The sequence below is a fragment of the Grampus griseus genome, assembly GCF_964374135.1.
Source record: "Grampus griseus genome assembly, chromosome: 15".
Taxonomy (NCBI): Eukaryota; Metazoa; Chordata; class Mammalia; order Artiodactyla; family Delphinidae; genus Grampus; species Grampus griseus.
The window spans coordinates 53,749,205-53,772,498 of NC_139009.1; the positions used below are offsets into that span (position 1 = coordinate 53,749,205).

General features: G+C 45.2%; 1 protein-coding gene across 1 annotated transcript; it reads right to left on the bottom strand.

The window, feature by feature from the left end:
- Positions 1–1,529: 1,529 nt before the first annotated feature.
- Positions 1,530–19,188, bottom strand: SERTAD2 (SERTA domain containing 2). Its single transcript, XM_082672501.1, has 2 exons — positions 19,032–19,188; positions 1,530–2,483 (listed from the first exon to the last, which is right to left on the bottom strand). The coding sequence occupies exon 2, from the start codon at positions 2,477–2,479 to the stop codon at positions 1,544–1,546; it is 936 nt and encodes a 311-aa protein (XP_082528627.1). The 5' UTR covers positions 2,480–2,483; positions 19,032–19,188; the 3' UTR covers positions 1,530–1,543.
- Positions 19,189–23,294: the final 4,106 nt, after the last annotated feature.

Below are 23,294 nucleotides of genomic sequence, written 5' to 3' on the forward strand. Positions count from 1 at the left end.
AGTTCTCAAGTTCTCCTGGCAGAGAGAGGATGGCAATGGGGGAGGAGGGGAACATGCATAGAAAGTCCTATCTGTGTATTTGGGTAAAACAGCCTTGTAAAGTGTAGTTAAAGCAGTTGATTTAAGAAAGCAACCAGATCGGAGGCCGTGACGTAATGGGACCAACTCCAGGTTCAGGAGCCATGCGTGTTACAAGAGTGCATCCTAGGCTGGGCCGAGGAGAACTGGGCTCACTGTGGTGATCGTGAAGATGCCATTTTCAGCACTTAGCAACAGAGGGAAAGAAAGCTCTAAGGAAGGGAAGCAGGAAAAGACAACAGAGCGACATGATGGATGCCTTCTGGGGGAGAGTTCCTTCTTGACGAGCCCTAAGCGTCGCAACAGGGTTTAGTTCCATGAAGAGGTCAGTTGCTTTTCATAAAATTTTGTTCGTGTGTAAAATTTCAGGTCTTCATAAAAATTATGCCAAAAAGGGAAAGATCTGGGGTTTTGTTTAAAAAAATAAAAACAATTAAAAGCGCAGACTTGGCATAAATACAATGAGTACTTGGTAGCCTTCCCCTCCAGAGAGAGAGCTAAAGAGAACCATCACTTAAACCCCGAGCTCCATGGCCACCTCCCGCCAACTGCTTAATGCAAGTTTGATGAGCAGACGTGGCTCTGGCTTTGGAAGTCACAGTGCTGGCGGGTGTTCATGCCAGGGGGTCGGTGCTTGTGAAATTTGGGTGTGATATCTCCTGGCCCTTCTTAAAGCGCTGCGTGTGTGTGTGTGTGTGTGTGTGTGTGTGCGCGCGCGCGCGTCTGGGGACATCAACTGCGGATTGATTTGATCCAATTTTCTCTTTGCACCAAACACATATAAAACATTACAACTCTATAAAAGTACAAGTGCAACTTGTACATCTGAAGTTTGCAGGAACTATGTGAGCAAATCCTATCAAAATAGCTATCTCATATGTATAAACAGCATTTGTTTTTAGAAAAACAATATCATAAACTGCGGAATCTGTACAAAAATATAAAATAAATTTGGGCAGCAGTTTCTAAACAGCCATGTAAATGCAACACTTACGAGGAGTAGTTAATGCCTCTAAAAAGGCTGAATTGCCAAGTCAACCTATACAGGGCGAAAATGCCGGAAAAGGTACTGAGATTATCTAAATAATATATATATATATTTTCTTTTTTTACCTCTTGCAATAAAACTTATAGAAAAAATAGACAAATATGCACATGCAATTTACAGCTTTTCCAACTTATTCCTTGTGCTTCACTTGAGCTGTTTATTTTTGTCATTCCACATAGCGACATTGTCTTCAAATGTATTCTTTCCTATTCCCGGGTACTAGGTCTCTGAGGAACCACTCAAAAAAGCATATTAAAAGTGGTCATACTTGGATGAAGGCACTCCAACTCTGCTCAAAGCAAAAACTAGTGTGATCCTTTTGTAGAATGTTCTTTTTCTCAGAAAAAGGCAAGCAAGGGTACATGCACAGTGCGGAGAGCTGTCGGGGTGCGGGGTGCAGGCGACGGGCCCCGGGGCTCAGGACCCGACCAGCACCTCCATGATGTGGTCCAGCTCCGTGAGGTCCATCTTGAAAGGCTGGCTCGGGGCGACGGGCTGGCTGCTGTAGGGGGCCAGCGTCTTGAGGAGGTCGTCGGCCGACACGGGGGACATTTTTGAGGATGTCCCCGACGCGGACGTGCAGGGGTCAAAGTCGTACATGGACGTGTCAATGTCGGCAAACAGGATGTCGTCCAGGGTCAAGTCTGTCAGGAAGCCCGTGGACGTGGTGATCTCAAAGTTGCCGGGCAGGGAGTCCATCAGTTTCGGGTCGTCGGGCCGGCCGTCCTGGAGCCCCTCGGGTCTCTGCGCGCCGGGCCCGCCGGAGTCCCCTTTCGGGTCGTCGGTGGTGGCCTCCGCGGCCTCCATGGAGGTAGATGTGGGACAGAGCTCCTCGATCTCGTCCAGGGCGGAGGAGAAGCTGTCCTTTTCCGGCGGGAGGGCAGGAGGTGCGAGTCTGGCGGGGGCCGCAGGCTGCGCGGCCGGGGAAGTGCAAAACGTGTCCTGGTCGTCCTCGAGCAGTGAGGCGGGGGTGAGGCAGGCCTCCAGGGGCGCAGCGCCGCCCAGCTCGCAGGGCGCGGGCGCGGGGTGGCTGAAGGCAGGCGGTGCCTCCCGGTAGCTGGAGCCCAGCGGGTCGGCGGGCGGCGAAGAGGCGGGGAACGCGGGCCTCAGGCTGCCCTCCTGCTTCAGCTCCTCCTGGATCCGCCTCAACATGTTGTTGATGAGCACGGTCTTTTGCAAGCTGGGCTCTGTGAGGGGCCTGTGGTTGTAGAGTTTCATAAGGGAAATGTTGAAGATAGTCTGGCGCTGTAAGGTGTAAGACACCTTGGACGGACCGTCGGAGGGGGACACAATTTTGCCTTCCAGCCCATCTTCATGCTCGTCAAACTTCCGTTTTCCTCCTTTCCCCAACATATATCTGCCAAGGAGAAAGGAAGGAGATGGAATCAATCCCACAAAAAAGAATTTCTACCCTAAAAAAAGACGTGGATTCAGAGGTCAGGACCCGGACTTGAGCTCCCTGCCCAGGGTCGGTTACAACAGAGGAATTCATTGGGAAATCTACCTTTGTGTGCCGGTGGAGCAATTTTTATCACTGGGTAGTCTGTTGAATGTATTTCTTGAGAAATGTGTACAACACAGACAAGTTAAACGTTACCATGGAAACCGTGATTTTGACTTTGTGCTCCTGGGCTTGCGTTCGCATGCCTACGGCGTTACCATGCAGGTTCAACTTCCCTCCCCCAAACAGATCTATTTTTAAAGCCCAAGAAAACACTGACAATACTATGACCTAAACAGGTAAAGGTATCATAGATTACAGCTTGAACACACCTAGAGCGATGAAAAGAACCCAGTTGGAGAAAAGGGAATATGTACAATTTTGGTAGAACCACGTGTGCTTTCAAAATGCCGTTTCCTTCCTCATCACACATAGAGCCTTTCTGCCTGTTTGGTGACATGTGGCGAAGTGCTTGGACTGTGTTAACTGACCACAGTGATTGAGCTGCCACTGCTTTTCCGTCTAGAATCAAGTGGAGGAAGGTGGATTGCCCAGCCCAAGTTTTCCCATGGCTCAATTTCATCGCATGCAGCCATGCCTGAGTGCAACTGGACTAATTTAAAAGAAATTTGCTCTGATTATAAGCATTGCTGTTTGGGTACTCGACACATTTCTTAAAACAATACCTACTGTGATTCCAGCAGGGATTTCAAAGAAACAATGACCTCCTATCTCAGACCTTGAGCACTGGGGAATGGGTTGGATTTTAACTCCTGCCTATCTCGCCTGACACGCACAGCCTCGGAGGTCTCCTTGTGTGCTCTGGCCTGAGTGGAGACGCCCTCAGCTGTCTGTGCCTTCAGGGGAGTGGTCCTTCATCTCAGAACTTCTACCAGCTAAACGGCAATCACAAGTCCACCCGCCTTTGACTCAGAGACCTCACTTTCCAACCAGTGAATCAAGAAAGCTGTCCTTACGCCGTCGTTCAGACCAGCAGACATGCTTCTAATCAAGCCAGGCCCACGCTCGCTCCCTATGCCCTCTACGCCACTTACCCACAGGCACGTGTTAATGCTCTCCTCAAGGCCACTCACTCTTTCTGATACCGTCACACACAAGAAAGTGCTTTGTAGTTATCCAGTTTTTCTTCTAAAGGCGACTTGCCTTTTACTGAATGGCCTCCTTCAATCCTTTAACTCATCCCGCATCTACGCTGTCTTGGGCACTCGGCCAGAAGGTGGGTAGTCCTGCACAGGACTAAAGCTTGGTCTTCAAGGGGCTGAACATCTTCGCGGACACCTCATTATCATTTTCAATTAGGAGTCTCATCCTAAAGGAATAAGGCTAACCATAATAAAACTTCCCAGAACTTCCTCCCAAGGCTTTGTGAAAGAAGGCCACGCTGCCCCTCCAGGCAGACAGACATGCAGGTGGACACAGAGCCCGGTGCACAGGTCCCACTCCGGGTGACTGCCTTCACGTGCCTCAGTCTCCAGGAGAGAAGGATGAAGACAGCTGCAAGCCATCAAGTCAGAATCAGCTGGAGAATTTGTTAACACTCATAAAGAATGTGGAGTTGCTTGTAGGAAACACTTTCTCTCACTTTGTAAACATTAAGAAAATGGCTGTCTATCACTAGGACCGAAGACCAGTCCCATAATTAACTGTTCTCTAAGGCAAGGAAGGTATGATAGTAACAACTCCCTTATCTAAGGCTTCACATGACAGAAACATTTCCTACTGTTCAGTGCTAAAAGCCTCATTTGTATATACACTTTGCAGAGAACATTTCCTATCTAAAGTATCTGTGCCCATTTAAACTTGAGTGTGAATCAGAGAGGAGGTGACTTCATTTCACATTACAAAACACTTTCTACTTCATGCTTTAGAAGTATTACCGGACAACTGTGTTTTGAAACAGATAACTGTATTCACATATATGCCATTTGTATTGGTTTACAATTGAAGCATTTAATGTCACTTCTAGAAAAACTCCATTTTTACCAAAGAGCTCACCAAATGCATTTAATTATCATATAAAGCTGTTATATAACCTACGTTATATGCTGTAATTTGAATGTACCCAATACATCCAAACGTGTGCCAGAGTACACAAGTGCACACGCACACACACTCTAAAACAGTGTTTCTCAAAGTGTGGTCCATAGATGGAACCAGTCTGTAAACTGTTACTAGTTCATGATGAGGTAAGTAAAGATACTGCATTGTTTAGAAACTTTTATAGCAGATTTACAGAGTAATTGTATCTCTGTAAATACAATTTTTTAAAACGAGGCTTCTATTTTTACATTTTTGTACTCTTATTTCATTTTTCTAGTCATTATTTTTGTCATGTTTTTCTAAAGTATCAGTCTATAAAGGAGGAAAACACAAACAAGATCGTCCTTCATCACAAAAAGTTTGAGAAGCACTGTCCCAAAATGTAAACCAAATACACAGCTCAAAACAAATTAGTAAGCTCATCGCCACTTAAAATTTTTACCGGTTTTCTGGAGAAGTAACCCTTAGAAAAGACAACGTAGACTTTTCCTTTCTTTTTGTCATTCATGCACAGCTGTCTTTTAAGGACTTGTTGACAGGAAAAAACAACAGGGCTTTTTCAATAACTCATACTTCTCTAGAAATAATCACTGAGCACATAGAACTTAAATACTTAAAAAGCACGTGGTACTAGAGGCATTTAGCAGAATTCCCATTGCTGCGGGAGATCTATGGAGATACTTTTCAGAGAGATTTCAACATGAGAAGCGCCTAATTTCCAATTAGAATGATCTAGCTGGTCATAGCTGTGTGATAATCTTAATGATTTAGGGAAAGCCTGGTAAGACATTCGTAATGCTCTCTGGAAGGGGACAGAGGAGGGCCCGTGTAAGCAAAATCTGTGAGCGCGAATAGGCAAGACGAATCGAATCCTGGACGCTTCTCAAATGTGTAAATAAGGACTCACGATAGAGTATGGCTCCAAGCAGGTTTGCCTTCATTTTTCTATTTCATTTTACGAGGCAACACTGCTCTACACACCCAGTAAGATTGCAAAATGCACACAATCCTGACTTGTAATCTGAAGTCTATCTACATTTTTACAGAAAGGAGTGAAAAACAACATAGTAAAATCTAATCCTCACTCCTACGTAGAAGCTTAACGTTAAAAAAAGTTTTTTTTTAATTTAAAATTTGTAAAAAATTAAAGTTTTCCTAAAGTTTGCTTAACACACTGTTGAGAGTCCCGTCTGCCCACGTTCAGAAGAGGCCTCCAGCTCCTGGAAGTGAGAAGGACCCTCACTCGGTGCTGTGTGAACGCCACACCTTGGAGCAGACACAATTCAAAGAAAAGACAAGCTTCGCAGGAACCCAAGGGCCAGGCTGCCTGAAGCCTTTTCCTCGGGCGGGCGCGCTAAGACGACAGCAATAGCTCTTCAGGCCACTGGAGAGGCAGGTGACGTGTTAAAAGGCCTCACTTGGCTGCAGCCTGAGGATGGAGCAGTGGCTGGAGCTCATTAGGGGCTTCAAGCTGACAAGAGGGAAGGGGGTGTCTGCTGTTCCTGCCCGAGAGGCCCCTTGGCGGTGGACCTGGACACCAGGGTGGTAGCCTGTAGTTCACCAAAGGGGGCCTGTGATAAGTCGGTTTCCAGGCCACCCCGAGGCTTGGCGCCCCACTTTGCCTCCTCCCTTGGCTTGAGAAGACCCAGGCCCCAAAGCTCATGTCTTCTACCCAATCTTTCAGTCAAAGGCCCAGAAGGGGCCCGAGCTTCAGGGCTGGTTAGAGATCCCCACATGGGGGAGTGAGGTGGGCGCTCCCTCCCTTTCCTGCCCACCCAGAGGGGCCTAAAACTAACCACAGCCACTCTTTTATTGAATATTCACTGGCTCTTAATATAAGGGTCCAGATAAAACACCTCCCTCCCCAAGAAGCTTGCTAGAAAGAAACTCCTAGCATTCTGATTTGCTTAACGTAAATTTTGGCAAGTAGTAACTGCAGCGATCTAAGTTTTGAAAATAGAGACCAAAACTCAAGGGTAGCAAATACAAATGAACACTTCTCTGCCGGAGTCTTCCAGGAAGTTTAATAGCGAATAAAACTCTCCAGATACTAAACTGGCTTGCAGTTGTGCCGCTTTCATTAGGAAGGACCCTGCCCTCAAAAGCTACCATCCGCTTGGGCAGAGAGTCAAAAGTCACATGTCACTGGGAGATTCCTCAGAAGAGAAAGAACCAGGGAAACAGGAGAAGATATCACCTGTTTGGGAGTCTGCAATTCCAGATTCTGAATGGCTCCCACAGCAGGGAGTCTGAGAGATTAGTACAGACTGAGGTGACCAGGGGACTTCTGAAGGGGACAGGATCTGAGGTTTCTGTTTAAGGCGGGATTGTCTCTCAATGTCCGTTTCCCACCCCAGACGGTAAGCCCTCTGAGGGTTTCAGACTGTTCCGTTCGTCTCTGTGTTCTCAGGTTAGGGCAGTCCCTGATACACCGAAGATGCTCCAGAAAGAGTCACTGGATGAATAGTAAATGGAAAGAATGAGAAAAGACACTGAGGGACAGCCAGAGAAGGACTGTAAAACAAAGACAGAGATGTGTGTCTTTGGCTCTGACTGTAAACTTGGCATGGGAGGGAGGGTATGACAAAGGGGAAGGCTGAACGAATCTCAGAGGGCACAGCTGTACAGGGCAGACCCTGGGTAAGGAGATTTGTCAGTATCCGAGGCACAGCGGGTGGGCAGGGATGCCTCCCTCGATCTTTAGTTCTCAAACTTGAGGGAGCATCAGACTCACCAAGGGGGCTAGTTAACACAGAATGCTGCCCCCCACCCCCAAACACACACACACTATCCCAGATTCTCATTCAGTCCGTCTGGTGTGGAGGCCCAAGATGTGCATTTCCATCAAGTTTCCAGGTGATGCTGGTCTGCGGACCTCATTTTGAAAACCATGACTTCCTTTCTTCCCCATCCAGCTATTTCATATGTAAGCCTGAGAATATCTTTACTCAATTAAACTGGAGCCTAAAGGGCTTCCTTACTTGTGCCTAAGCAGGTAAGGAAAAAAAGAATGAGCAGCGTTTCTGTGATGGCAGCTGACATTAAAAAAGAAAGACTCCATGCAGAATTAAGATGTCTTCAGCTCAATTTTAATGATAAAGCTCAGCTTCTCAGACTGATATATCAGATCCCACCTGCTCACTGGGGCCTAGATTCTTCTTGCTGTGATCACAGAGTGAATGGCAGTGAGGCCTTATGCCCAATGTCCAAAGAGAAACTGGAAGAGTACCTATGTGTTAAAAGGGAGCATTTCGTAGCTTTTATATTTTTTAAGGCATTGTGGGAAAAAAATGCAAACATTAAAAGAAAAACACAAGCAATCAAAAATGTTCTTTTAAACTCAATGTTTTTCAACTGTTTAAAAGCTATGGCTTGGAAAAAAATTTTAAATCACTCTCGGAGCTGTCAAAATAAATGTTATGATTTTTAAATTAAGAATATTAAATCTACTTTTGCAAACCACCACTTCTGTCATCCCCACTAGCAACAACAAAATCCACTGCTTTAACCTGCAGCCCTCTGTGGCCACTAGTGCTTCCTAGAGGCCCAGAGCCTAGTGGCCGCTGATTGACAGGTGCACAGAGGGGGCTGTGTGGCCCCTGTGGGCAGCATCACTGCTCGGGCTTGTGAGAGGCCCAAACTGGGAGCCCTTCTCTGCGCACCACTAGGGCTGTCTTTCTGACTCGCTGCGGGTCAAAAAAAGATGCAAAAGACTGCATTATGCTTTAACTCAATTCATCCCCCCAAATAGTGATCACCCCAGATAGAAGGAAAACCCTCCATCTCATCCTACTCAGTATCTAAGGGAATTAATGCTACAAAAGGCATTTAAAAGAAGGTCAAAATTGATAGCTTAGTTCCAATTTCTGAAGGGAGGAAATGACTGGGGAAGGTATGACTGACCACATGATCAAAGAGGCAGCTGAGAGCGGAGGCAAGTGGCCGGGGAGGGAGTGGAAATGGCTCCCAGCTTAGCTCATCCATCCAGGCGGAGGGATGCTGGTCCACACACAGAGGTGGGGCAGACAGGGGAGATCCCAAAAGACTCACTCCAGAACACCTCAAGGCCCGATGGTTTGTACTTCGTGTACATTTTCAAAAGCTTGTTCCAATTTCCTTTTGGAGTAGTAAGTGACAACTAGAAATCCAGGGCTTTCGAGTGTAGCAGGCTTAAGTGACGTATTGTCTCAACGGTCAGTTAACGAGGCAGAACTCAGCCCTGGTGTCTTCTGTTGGGGAAGGGTAGTTACTAGTGGGGCCCTCGGCTCCCAGAGAACTGGTCTCCTTCTACATCCTCACCAGGGTGAAGACCCTGGTGCCTGCTTTGGGATGAGTCACTGGTCTGCACACTTATGCCTGCGTCACTAAGTTCACATCTCTCAAGTGAAAGGCTCCTAATCCAGAGGGTCCCCAATCTCCGCAACTACACCATCCTGTGTGACCACTGGTGTGATTACTGGTTGCTGAGGAGTCCAGAAGTGCCCATGCTGACACTAAAAATCATAAAAACGAGGCATTTAGGGTAATGCCCATGATTCAGAACGATGATTTTTCCTCATGGATCTAGCCAGTTTGAAGAAAAAAGAAGCTAAGACGAGACATGTGACGAGTGTCTTCAAACAGGCTAGCAGAGGCGCTTTCCTCACTCTGACATCCTGAGCCACCAAACCCAAAGTCCTGTAAGTGGAAACACATTCTTTCAGTTTCTTTTGGGGGCAGTAGAAGAAGAAAGGAGTGCCCCTGGCAAAACTACTGAGTGTGCGACAGTCTTCCAAGAGCAGGAGAGAGGCTGGCCAGAAATGCTGGTGAGACAACTTCTGAAACAGAATATTCTCAGCTCTCCTCTCCTCACCCCATACACCTGCCTTACAACGCGCTCTGGATCCTCAGAAGAGGTGGTCCAAATGGAGAGCCTCTGCTCCTAACCAGGACACCTCCCACCAGCTATGGGCGAACTCTGGGAAAAGGCTCTTCTGTCAGACAGTCACACAGCAGCTCCCAGGAAGGAAGGAGAGGCCCCAACCCCCTTCTACGGGGGGAAGCCAGGTTTGCTCAGACAACTTTCCACACTGTTAAAATATTACACCTTAAAAAACACCCAGGACTCAGAAATCTGATAACACCTATGCTTTTAACACCCCTCCTCCCCCAAGTAACAACAGAACCCACCGGGAGAACAGAAAGGCCACCCTGAAGGGACATGCTAGGTGGTGGTGCCGCAGATCGGCAGATCGGGGAGAGAGCTGACAGAAAGGGGGGTCAACCTGAAAGGATCTCCCAGCGGGGGTGTGCCATGCGCTGTGGCCGGTGCAGTTCCCCCAAAACCGGGGTGGTGAGCCTCCAGGAGGCGCTGTGGGTCAGCACTCCTGCAGACCCCAAAGTGATTGCCTCTGGCCTTAGGGAACGGCAGAAACACGGGCAAAATTCCAACGGGGAGGGCTTCCCTGGTGGCGCAGTGGTTGAGAATCCACCTGCCAATGCAGGGAACACGGGTTCGAGTCCTGGTCCGGGAAGATCCCACATGCCGCGGAGCAACTAAGCCCGTGAGCCACAAGTACTGAAGCCCGCGCGCCTAGAGCCCGTGCTCCGCAACAAGAGAAGCCACCGCAATGAGAAGCCCGCGCACCGCAACCAAGAGTAGCCTCCACTCGCCGCAACTACGGCAACGAAGACGCAACGCAGCCAAAGTAAAATAAAATAAACAAAAAAATTCCAACAGGGAGAAAGCCTCTGCGTGTTTACAGACAGGGTGAGGACTCCCAGAAGACAAGGGAGGGTTAGTAACTGAACACCTAAAGCTGCCCGGACCGGGGAAGCTTTTTTTTTTTTTTTTAAACCCAAGCTCATCCAGGATGAGGTCCCTGCAGTAACATCCATGCTAATTGGTAAGTAAGACAAAGCCTTCCCTAACAAATCAGCAATGTAATTATGAAGCCAGTCACTAGATCAAGCCAGTTAGGCGCGCTCGCCGCGGCTCCGAAGCTGTAACCCGACACCACTGTTTGCCGCGGCGCCTCCCCGGGCTCTCCGGGCGGCGCGGGGGACACGGGCTCGGCCGCAGGCACTGCACGGCCGCGTAGCCGCGATCAGGCTCTGCACTTGGACCCGGGGCGCCGCGAACAATCCTCCTTGCTTTCTTGACAGCGTCTTAAAGCCTGGGAGACAAACATAAATTAAGCCAGGAAGGCAACCTCGAAGTCAATTAAAACAACAACTTTTACGGTTTGGGGATGTCTTCCTCAAGTCTACATTTTAAGAAACTCTAGCTTTCCCTCTCAGGATTTTTACACACTTCTATTAAATTGAAGACGGTTTCTGACGCTGCTGGTTTGTCAAACATCATATTTTCTCTTGGAAAAAGAAAAGGACGTTTAAAAATGTTGACAACTAATTTCATTTAGTAGGCAAATTCTGGGAGAGAGTGTTTCAAATGAGTATTTCTTTGGAATAAATTACAGCCTTGTTAATAAACATCTGGAAAGAAACATGGGCTTTTTAGAATGTAACTGTTAAGTACTAGAAAATGTTTCTAATATCCTGTCTTACTGGTTCCTCCGCCAGCTGGGAATTTTAGGTTTTAAACCTAACTCTTAGGAAGCTAGGGACACCAGTCACCTCTTCCAAAGATACTGAGAATGCCAACAATTCTCTTATTTTACCTAACAATTCTGGCTAAAAGCACTGCACACCTAAAGTAAAAGATTGAGCCGAATTATACAGTTTCTAAACTTAAGTTTAACAAAAACATAACATGATACGATGCCTGGAATTTGCTTTAAAATGTTCTAGAAGAAAACGGCCGTGAAGATGAAACAAAACTGACAAAATGTTGATAACTGTTGAAGCCGGGTGATAAGCACAAGGGATGCATTGTACTCTTCTCTTTAAAGTTTGAGTGTGTTGGGAATTTTCCATAAGAAAAAGGTAAAACACACACACACACACACACACACACACACACACCAATACATACTTTTAAAATTCTACAAAGTAAAAAATCAAATAAGCACGATAAACTATTTACACCCTTAGCGAGAACTATTATATTAACTTGATAGGTTATTTTACATAGAAGAAAGCTATAAATGCTCTATGTAAACAAGCACGCCCAGTACAAGTGGAGACTCCTCTTAAGCTTTGAAAGAGCATATCACATCTAACCACGAGGGGGCGCAGCAGAGCAACAGGCACTCCTGAAGTCTGGTTATTCACTGCAATTTCTAACTAGAGATCTCTCAAAGCATGCACATTTCCAAGATTGTTCCCAAATTCAGGTCTCCATAGGACACTGCTAAGCAAGCCAAGAGCCCCGCAAAGACCAAACTAAATTATTTTATGCTATGGTTCAAAATCTGGAAATACTACATGTGAAAAAGGTTGTTGTCTGTATATAAGTAACACTGATGTTTCCAAAACCATGGTTAAAAATCCATGGAGGACTCCTGAAGTGAGAACAAACACACAACAACAAACATACAACCCGAGTTGATAAGATGTGGACTGGGAGAAGCCAGCAGTTCAGAATTTCCAGTGGGGGCATCCTAAGGTGATTCTCAAGGTTAGCAGTAGGAATTTTACTAGGATAGAAAAGCCTTCAATAATCCTATTGCTTCTTAATAACAGGAAATTACCTCCACACTGAACAGAAATGGCTTCAGGCAGTTATTTGGGAAAACTTCATAAAGAATATTGGGGAGGAGCCGTTTAATCGTAAAGTGTAACTCAGGTAACCTTAAAGAGATAATGAAGCAAGTTGATTGTATAACTTGCTGGAATTCTTCCTATTCAAATTACAAGTTGAAGTTCTACGATATTGTATGTTCAATAACAGTGTTCATAAGACACCAACTATTACCACCAATCCTTCCATATGAAACTTGGCAAACATGAACTATTATTATGTTATTTTTATAAATAATATATTATTGTAGTCATTAAAATTATGATGCTAGTCCACACTAATTTGGTGTCAGGAACACATCTTTAGCATGCTGAATCTAAAGCCTCATTATCATTAAGGGAAGGAATTCTTAGATTTTAATTTCTTTCCCTTAAGATTATGTGCCAGTAAAGGCTAGCCAGCCTCACCCCACCCCCATTCCCATGCATAATGAAAATATTTTTTTCTCCAGTACTTGTAATTGCCTGCATGGGATTCTGGTGTCAACCCTCCTGTACCATCTTTTCTCCAAAGATACCTTGTTTTTCCTCTCACACTAGAGACCCTTCATATACAAGGTCAGAGGGGAAAAGCTTAGGGTAGAAACCCAATGCTTTGCCAAAAGTATGTGGCAGTGTTTTGGTTTTCTGTTGTTGTTTTAAAGAGCGCTCTCAGATACATAAAACAGTCATACTAAAACAGGTAAATATAATTTTCTAGAACAAATCTGTGAAAAATAAAATTGCATCTTAATTAAAACAAAAGATCACCATCTAGGTTTTGTTAGCCAACTAACTTGCCACTGAATAAAACTAACAAAAACGAAGTATGCTATGTCGGGAAGTGTTTTTATGAAAGTGTTTCTTACAGGTTATTATTAGTTTTTAATCATCTTTGTTTTCAAATTGGGGATGCTTTATTACTGTGAAAAATCACTTAAAAGAAGACATGCTTTATATTCCTCACAAATACAGAACATATTTCTTTTAACTTTCACATGCAATCTAAAGAGGAAAACCAGATAAATATTCTTTATTTACTTATTTACTCACTGAGTAAATCTAAACACTGTACTGTATGGTCTAAATCTGGATTCCTTAAAAGAAAACTATCACATTTTTACAATATGACATATGGGTATAAAAATTTAAGGTACATGATAAAAGACATATACTTAAGAGATGCGTAAAGGGGAGGAGATAACTATTCTACTATGTAAATATCTGTTTCATATAAGCAACGTACATATTCAGAATGTTTACTTTAGTTAATTCTAAGAACTAGGCAGGCTCCTGTTAAGGTTTTACAAAGACAATTTAAACTTTATATCATATACTTGAATAATTCACAAAGTAGAAAAAGGAAATGAGGATACAAACTATGCTTGAGAGCAGTGAATGATACTTAGTAAAGATGGCAGCCATTCATTTTTTTAAATAATTATTTTGGGGCTATTTTGAGATAAAAGTATTTCTTCCCAAGGACTTCTGGGTATTGATAATTAATGACCCACAGAACTTTATTTACACAAAGTCATTTAGTCAAATACAATAAAATTAATCAGAGCACCACACTGAATGTAATAAATATTTATTTTCTAAGGAAACTACCTGTCAGAACTTCAACTTCTATGATCTTCAAGGACCTTTAAGGAGACCTGCCTCCAACCCACCCCACTGCCACCCCTGAACATCCTGCCTATCTTTAGGGGCTTCAGAAGCAAGAAGGCAGGTGCCACTTGAGGAATCCACGCTTTGAATTTGTTAACCAGCTACTGTTAGACAGCTAACAACCAACACCAGGTAAAATCTATTTTATTTTATATTTCCGGCCATAATAAAAATATTTTTAAAAGCAGTCTGTTTAAAAAACTGTTCAGAAAAGACCATCACCAGGTTTGTGACAAGCACAGAGGCAACGCAAAAATTTCTTCATCAGCTACGGACCACGCATGGTGCTCAAATTCCTCTGCCAGTTGGGTTTTCTACGACAGCAGAGAAGACAGAGAAGTACACACATACATGGAGATTCCCTCCTCAAAAAGGGAAAGAAATCTGAAAAGCAAATCTGTATCATGTATTATTGTAAAATGGGTAACCACTAAGGGAGGATCAGATTAAAACAGTCACCACCTCGTTATCTCATTGGTGTGGCTAGAATTTTATGCAAACCTGTTCTGGTGCAGAGATGACCTTGGGACTTTCAGATTCCCAGAGTTTAACTCAACACTTCTAAACACCAGGGTGGGGTACTCCAGCAGGCCTGCCTGAAGCCCGGGAGCTGCGGCTGGCGTGGAATGATAAGCAGTCAGCCAGGAGAGCAGAGCAAGGGGCTAAAGGTTGATTTGCAGCAAGTAACGCTTCATTATTTAATTTTCTTACCATGGCATGATCAAGTAATACTTTTTACTTTTGTTCAACAGGTTCACACAGACAGCTAGAAACACGAGTGAATGAGTGTGTGTGTGTGTGTGTGTGTGTCCTGAAGAGCCAGAATTCCTTCCCCTTCACTATTCTACATGAAACTCCTTAGAAGCACAAAAATGCCTGGTTTATCATCTTGCTTTCAGTTAACCACCTATGAAGGTTTTTAAAGGAAAAAAAGCTTAGAATTAAATAGCAACTCTGCAAAGCTACAGGTTTTTGCAAAGGGACAGAAAGATAGTAATTCAGACATGAATTCGTTTTAAGAGCTGAGGTTTGCTGCTACCTGGAGTTACTGGAGAAACAAAGCTGCCTTTGGGCACCTAAAACTAGTCAGACCTGCTGTAGCAGCTGCACGGTCGGCTCCAGAGCTGTCCTCCACTCTCCTCCCTCCGGCCCCCACCCCGCGCATCCGCATTGCTCACTCCACTCGGGGCGGCGCCGAACGGGCACACTCAGCCCTCCTCTGCCGTCCCTGCTCAGGGGCAGGGCCAGCTCTGGACACACGGCGTGCAAGTGTAAGAGGAGGCCAGACAAGAGAGCAGATGCTGACTCCATTCTGAACTGAAAGCTGCAGTTGGTGCGGAATACAGCTTCTGTGTTCCCAGGTTGCTAAGATAGATACATCAAATTGTGGGGTTTGCTTCAGTGAATCCTGGCAGGGATTCCCAATTAAGTTGAGAGGAGGGACGGGAGATCTTGAGAGGAGACGAAGGAGGCTTTCCAGCTTCAGCAGCCCTCAGACCACAAAGACAGCAGAATTTCCTTCCAAAAGGGAGTTTTCATTGTCTCTATGTGGTGCTTGTTTAAATGATAAGCATCTGTTTTGTCCTATTAGGAATCATATGTTTTCAAAGATATTGCGATGTTTTTATTTTGAAATTTTTATTTGTATTTCAAAGAAAATTTTTAGACAGCCAAGCATGTTTTTGTTTGTCTCATGATCTTCAAGGAAAAAAAAAAAAAAAACAAGGCATCTATTTATTACCCAGAATAGGAATGTCGTCTTATTGGCCTGACATATGCCATTCACAGATTCATACAAAGAATGAACTGCTACACAGTGCTCATGGAGAAAGACACTGCTCCACACAATGAGTGATGGGCGCTCCAGGGGACAGTGCTGCTCACAGGGTTTCCCAGCATCTGCACGGAGGGCACAAGTTTGCCTTTAACACCAACCGCACTAGCCACTGGAGACAATAATTTCGTTTAAAAGATACGCTAACTTTGGTTAGTTGCTCTTTCCTTCAAGAATATTGAAACTAAATTAAATATCCACCCATTTCTTAAGCAGGAGTCCTAGCTTGGGGGTTTCGGCCAACTGTTTAAGGAATAATTATTAACAGTCAGTAGAAAATATATGATATGTGCATATGCAGTGGCCACTGCATTTTTAGATGTTCGTGTTCTGCTGGTCAGTGTTGATTAATGGAAAGACCTATGAAAGTAGCTGTTACCCTTATTTCAAGGCCATTTTCACTTAAAACTGGAGCTTGCCCTCTGGTGCCTTGAGCATACACCTGATCTTTGCACTCAGCAATCAGAGACACCTCTCTCTCGTCTCTCTGCCCCCTCTCCCTCTCTCCTTTGGCAAGAAACTACTGCAACTGCAGCTATCTCCTATAGGATAGGCCGTAACAGTAAATATGAAATTTCTATAGCAACAAAATTTTAAGAAGTTCTACAAGTGAATTAAAGTTCACACTCCTAAATGCCATATTTACCTATACATTTTAAAAATCTCTGTTGTAATACTGACAAAGTCGTCTTGTTTTTTATTGACATAAACAAAATATAAAATAAAGCTGCATGCTTTTACTAGTGTTCTCTAACAAGGAACCACAGCAAAAGAAACCTCTAAGGGTTTCTGTTGTAACTTTTAACTTTCTTAAATAGCTAAAGTATAAAATATTTTGACCAAGGGCAAACTTTTGGTATAATTTGCTACTGATAATTTGAAGTATGCTTTTATTTTTATTTATTATTTTCTGTCAGTTTAATTTTTGACAGAAAAAAATCTTTATGTATTTGTATGTCTGTATATATGTATATATCTTCAACCTCCCCTTATATGTTTTTTATCTGTTTTGTGTGTGTGCGCCTTTCTAAGTAGCATTGTAACTTTTATTCTGTCATTGGAACACTGTTTAAAATAGCATATGCCAAAAGCTATCAGCTGCTACACAAATTTGAGTTTTAAAATATCAAAATATATACTAAGTATCTCATTATTAATAATTCAGTGCATGGCAAATGGGTAAAATTTATATTTCAGCTTCTCAATTAAATAAAAAAGCTTTCAAGGGAACAATTCAGCAAATAGAAGTCTAAAGGTTTTCTAAATCTGAGTTAGTACCCCTTTCTAATTTTTTTAAGGGAAACAGGCCGGAGCAGCTGTTACCTAAGAAGCTGTGACACTCGCCTGACAATAAAACTGTTCCCTAGGACACTCGTGTCGTACACTTGGTTGGTATTATAAAATGTGAGTCTTCTCTCCCACCTATTGTAAAAACACAAGGAACAGAGCTGAATGTTTAAGAAAAAGAAAGGCTGTCAAATCCATTTCATAAGATTTCTCACCTGACAGCAACATGGTTATGCACATTTTAATTAGGGGAGAGGAAAGAAATAAAAATTATGTTAAAGGGCTCCAAACCTGATGAACAACATAGACAACTTTACATTAACATATGATATTTCCAAGTAAATCAATAAAGCTAAAGGAAAATTTCTAACATTTATCTCTCTTTTTGTCGTTTTTCCACGAAGAAATTGCTAAAATGAACAGGAAAGCGGAGATGCATGAACGAGCTCTTCTTGCTCGTGCCAGAAGCAGGGATCTGAGGATGGGTATTTTCATCCTCAGAGCACACCCTACTACACTCAAATCAGAATAGACGGCTATAAAAAGGGGGAGGACTGGGAGGAACTCTAGGGGTGAGATACGCCTTCTGAGTAGCTGAACAACTACCCCCCCCATCAGCAAAACAACCCAGAGGCAATCAGGTGGACTGTCCTCCAGGGGTTGAGTGCAGCCAAGAGCCCACTTCACTCTTGTCAGAGACTAGTCTCTAATTATAAAAGGCTACTTTGAACACTTAAGGCCTCAGGGATCCTATTGGCTACAACTTCTAGGCTCTTTACACACATTATGTACATTTCTTGACATATATTGGGAAATCAAACAGTATATTTCATGAACAAAGCTTGAAAACATATACTGTCTTCCTTAAGACCAAATGAGGCTGCCCGACTTAATTAAAATTAAAACTAGTATGGTCTGAGGCTGGATGTCTCGCCCTGATGATTGTCCTTCCCCACTCAGTGCCTGTAAAAACTTCCTTTCCACCTCCTGAAACATCCTGAAATTAACCAGCTTGAAAGCAAAAAGTTATTCTAAAACAAATTATATCTAATCTTTTTGAGAAATTTAAGGATAAACACAGAACTCTAATCTCAATCTATTACTATTACTTCTGCTAAAAGTAAGACAACTCGTGGCCAAGGGGGAAAAAAACAATTTATGATCTTTCTCTCGATGCAGTGGCCCTCTGACGGCACCCTGTCTTAATGGTACAAAGTCCAGGGCTTGGGACAGCTGGCTCCCCTCAGCCCCCTCCCTTTCAGTCATAGGCGGTCACGACCAAGATGACTTGTAGATTTCTAACTTAAAAACCAATGAGACATCAAGTTTAACATACATACACATTCAAAATCAATTCACTTGGGTACGGGCGAAAAGAGGGTGGAGAGGTACGTTTTTAAGCTAAAACACAGGGAAACTAACAGAAACACACTAAAGCAAGTTGGATGCAAATCCGGCCACAGAATTCAAGAGTGAAGCAGCCTTCGCGCCAGCAATACGAGCCTTAAAAAAAAAAAAGTCTCGCACGTTCACAACAACACAACCGCCACAACACGCACACATATCCCAGCTGTAAAAGCGACAGCTCCAAGCTCCCTCCGCCCCACCGCTGGGTTCTGGTTAGCTCCCGACCCCCTCCTGACCCCGGTCCGTGACTGCCCGTCCCCTGCCCTTCCCCCAGCAGATCTGCCCGCGAACGCTGGGGGTCCCCGGCGCTGGCCCCGGGGGTCCAAGGGAGCGGGGCAGGGAAGCAGCCGGAGGGAGCGCTCCTCCCGGTACCTGCTCCAGCCCAGGTCCCTCCCGCCGAGGCGCCCACGACCCTCGCGGCCGCCCGGGCCCCTCCTCCGCCCTCCCGGCTCAGCCGGCCCTGGCGAGGTCCCAACGCCGCCCCCACCCACCGGGAGCCCAGCGCATCCAAGAATCCCCTCCAACCCGGCGCCGGGAGAACTTACCACATGCAGCTCCACCTGGGAACTAACACATCAGGAGGGGTTTCTGCCCACTCCTCAAGCTACTCCCGCTCCATGCGGAATCCCCCGCTCCGGGGGCCCGAGGGTGGCTCCGAGGAGCGGGCTGGAGGCGAGACCGAAGCTAAGACTCCGCCGTCCTCTGCCTGCGCGCTCGGAGCATTATACAATGGTGGAGGAGGAGGAGGCGGCGGCGGCAGGCAGCGGAGGAGGAAGCGGGAGGCGGGCGGAGGGGGCGCCCTGACCGAGCTAGCGGCAGCTAGTGCTCCAGCACTCGCTGTGCAGGAGTGACGTGCGGCCAGCGAGCCTCCCGCGAGCTCCGGGCGCTGGGCTCAGCAGGCCCCGCCCCTCGGCCCGCCCCGCCCCTCGGCCACCAGGCCCCGCCTCTTGCCGGCCCCGCCCCCTCCCCCGGAGGTCCCGGGAGGCGCGATAAATGCCTAGCGGGGCCCCGGCCGCCCCAGGAGCAGGAAGGGGCAGGCGGAGCACGCGAGACGCCGGGTGGCAGCGCCGCCCACGGCTCCCTTCCCAGCCGGGGCGTCCTTGATTTTCTCTTAAGGGAAGGCTTAAGGAGCAGGGGAGAAGAAAAGAGACACTCCGGCCAGGGGACCACAACTAACCACCAAGAATCCCCTCACACCACTCATGCAAATGACGGAGCCGCTAGTGACAAAGGCGGCGGCGAGAGCCGCGCGCGCACAGCCCGCTGAGTCGCGCGACCGCAAATATGACAAGCATCTGAGCTATTCTGCAACTTGGGGCCGGTTAGCCGGGCAGGCAGGGTCCCGGGGGGAAATGGGGGGAGAGAAAATCAGACCCCAAGGCGCGGCGTTCACGCTGCCAGCGGAGCTTTCGAGACAGGCGTTCCGGGAGGGCGGGGGCGGCGCTCCCGCAGCTGAGACCCTCTCCGATGCCCCAGTCTCAGGACGCACGAGTGGCCCGCAGAGACGTCCGAATGACAGGATGGGTGGGGGCTCCAGCTGGAGCTGGGGACAGAAAATTCCCTTTGCGTGCAGTGGACTCAGCCCAACACTTGAAATGGGTCACCAAGTCAAGAGTACCTTCGGAACATGACGGAACCGAGTTGCATCCTTCGTGGCAGGCCGCGGCCGTGGTGCAGACCCGGCAGCCGGCCGCCTACCCTGGCAGAGCCCACGCAGGTAGGCAAGCCAGGCTTGGATACGCAGGGGATACCGAGGCGCAGTTTCACATTGCTAGCCTTTTCTCTCTCCTTTCTTGAACTACTTACATTTAGCAGGTAAATTTATACTAGTTGGGAGAGGTTGTGTGTACGGTGCGAATTTTAAAGCCCTAGGAAAGGAGAGCTCCCCTAGAAAATTAATGATTATTTTAAAAATTACATGCGCGTTCAGTGTAAAGATGTTACAAAAAGTAATTCAGGCACCTTAAAACTTTGGCTGCCACCCCAATCAATATCGTCTCAGATCTCTTTGGAGCTTAATAGTCCACTATACTAGTTATGTTTAAGGATAATAAAGCTTTAAGATCTAACATAAAGGTGATTATAGGGCTTCCCTGGTGGCTCAGTGGTTGAGGGTCCGCCTGCCGATGCAGGGGACACGGGTTGTGCCCCGGTCCGGGAAGATCCCAAATGCCGTGGAGCGGCTGGGCCCGTGAGCCATGGCCGCTGAGCCTGCTCGTCCGGAGCCTGTGAGAGGCCCGCGTACCGCACAAAAAAAAAAAAAAAAGGTGATTATAAGTCGTTAACATCAAGACAAGTTTACACCTATTGGAACTGTTCAGTAATGATGTGTTATCAATCAAATCGATGATCTGATTGAAATTAAACCTGGGCTAAAATGTTGGTAGACGGAACAATGTTTCTTGTTTTATCTTTCAAGGGAATGAAAAAGGTGTTTACTGGCCCCTCAGTATAATTAAAAGGTTACACAGGTTTTTCTTTAAGTATAACCAATGCCAGAAGCTAATTATTTGTGGATATCTTTGGAAAGTTTCATTACAGTGGCATTCCAAATTACACATCGTGGAAGTAGTGCTCAGGGCCCTCAGCAAGTCCTGTTCAGTTTGTGCCTGGGTGGCATAATATTCAAACATTTTGCCGTGAAGCCAAGATATTTTTCATTTCTAGAGTTCTGCCTTTCAGAGAGGACACTACCTACCAACAGTTTCCTAACAATCCACTCACTTATACTTTCAGCGCTCAGTTTAAGGAGAAGCCATTGAAATAGAAGCTGCAGTAATCTCTTCCTGTGATATCTCTGTAGCAGAGGCCAGAGGCTCTGTTGAAATTAAAATAAATTGAAACTGTTATTCATGAATTGAAGTGAGCAGCAAGTTAGACTTGCACAATTTTTGTGACGCTTGGATATTTTCTAGCAAATGAATTACCAAAAGAACTAAGATCAAAGAGACAATTTTTAAGTCTTCAGAGTGGACGCTTGATTCTGCTAAAGTACGTATTCTGTGTGTGCTCAGTAAAGGTTTGAGTTCTTAGGAAAGCAATCTAAGTTATGGGGGAAAATGTTTTTCACCTTTCCACACTTTTGAAGGTAAATGTCTTATCCGTGCACATGTTATATATAAGTCCCACTTCCCCCACTTCTAGATTCTGGCATCTTGTACCAAGAAGTCAAAGGATGAAGTGGCAGCTTCAACAGCTGCTGATGTAGTCCCACACCAGGTGGTTCATGGCCCCCTCCCCTGGGGCCAAGTCCCCCACGGGCCAGCAGAGCCATTTCTGCCTGGTCCTGGGAATCCAACACCATGAGGCTAAGGAAAGGCCCTCCTTGAGCTTTTGAAGTCAACTCCCTTCAGTATGCATGATTTAAAAAAAAAAAAAAAGTATGTGTGTATACACACACACACACACACACACACATATATATACATATATATATATACACATACACATACATATATATATATATAGTTTATTCCTAGCAAATGAACAAGAAGTGCTTAGTGAACACGTAAGTGTGGTTTTCACACTTTCACTCTGTGGAACATTTAAAAGTCCATTTACAATAATCCTACCCTCAGGATTTAGAGTTAGGAGCTTCTCCCTCTCACTTTCACATACAAAAAATTAGGCCAGTCATCCACATTTAACTATCAGGAACATACCTGTTTAGGGAGAAAAGAAATACTGCTTTTGTAAGTATAGAACTGTGATGGTAATTTTTAAAAATACTCATGAGTTTAATTTCAGAGCGGTACTTCTCAACATTGCTTTGTAGTTCTGGGTACTAGTTTGCACTTCACTGCTTCTCTTGAAAGTTTCTGTGCCCTCACATCTTGCAAACAACCAGACTACTGCACTAACTGAAGGCCACTTTTAGCACTTAATTAGTATGCACCAAAGAACTGACACAAGGACAAGCTGTCTACATAAACTGAGAAAGACTTTAGGACAGTTTTCAAGCTCATTCTTTCTCCTTTATTACATTTTACCTTTCAAGTTCCACATGAAATACTGGTAATAATCATCCATCTATATACCTTGGAAATATTGGTCTTATGCCCCTACCCCCTCAATAAACGTTTCAGTTATTAAACACATTATATACAGCCAGCTGGGCTAAATAATCTTTTCGTGGAAAATACAGAGATCCTAACTGAATGTGGACTTCCCATTCACTGATCACTGAAATCTATTAATAAATCTTCAAAATAAAGTCTGGACGTCTCATATCACGTAACTGATTATCAAAGAGTTGATACAGGATACGATGATTTGTTAAACTAAACACTCTCACAAAGATGGCATGGACAGGTTCAGTACTTTTCAGCCACTAGCAAGTTAAAACGTCACGGTACCAAAGGAGCCAGTTAACTTCTCTACTACTGCAGATTCTTCTCCATCTCTTCGCCCTACGTGTGTCAGGTTTTTTCCTGCCTCTCCCTGAAGTCACGCTTCACAAGAAGAGAGCTTCAACTCCGGTGAGGGGCTGCTCTTGCAAAGCTTCCCTCCTTGTTATTGGACTGCTTTGCAATGACTGCCCCTTATGTTCTGGGAGAGGGTCATTTTTCTGTTAGCAATACATGCCTTTTTCTCTCTTAAAAATCTGATAGTATTTAAATCCTCATTTGGAAGAAAATCTTAATGATAACATTGGAAGAAAATGCTCTTAAAACCATTTTCTTTTTTCTGGCATTTTTGATTAGTCCCTTCTAACCATTTCTAGAGGAGATGGCATCTGTTGAGCATGAGCCTCCTCCCTACTTCATTTGCCACTATTTTCCGGTAAAATCCTCAGATAAATGGTGAGG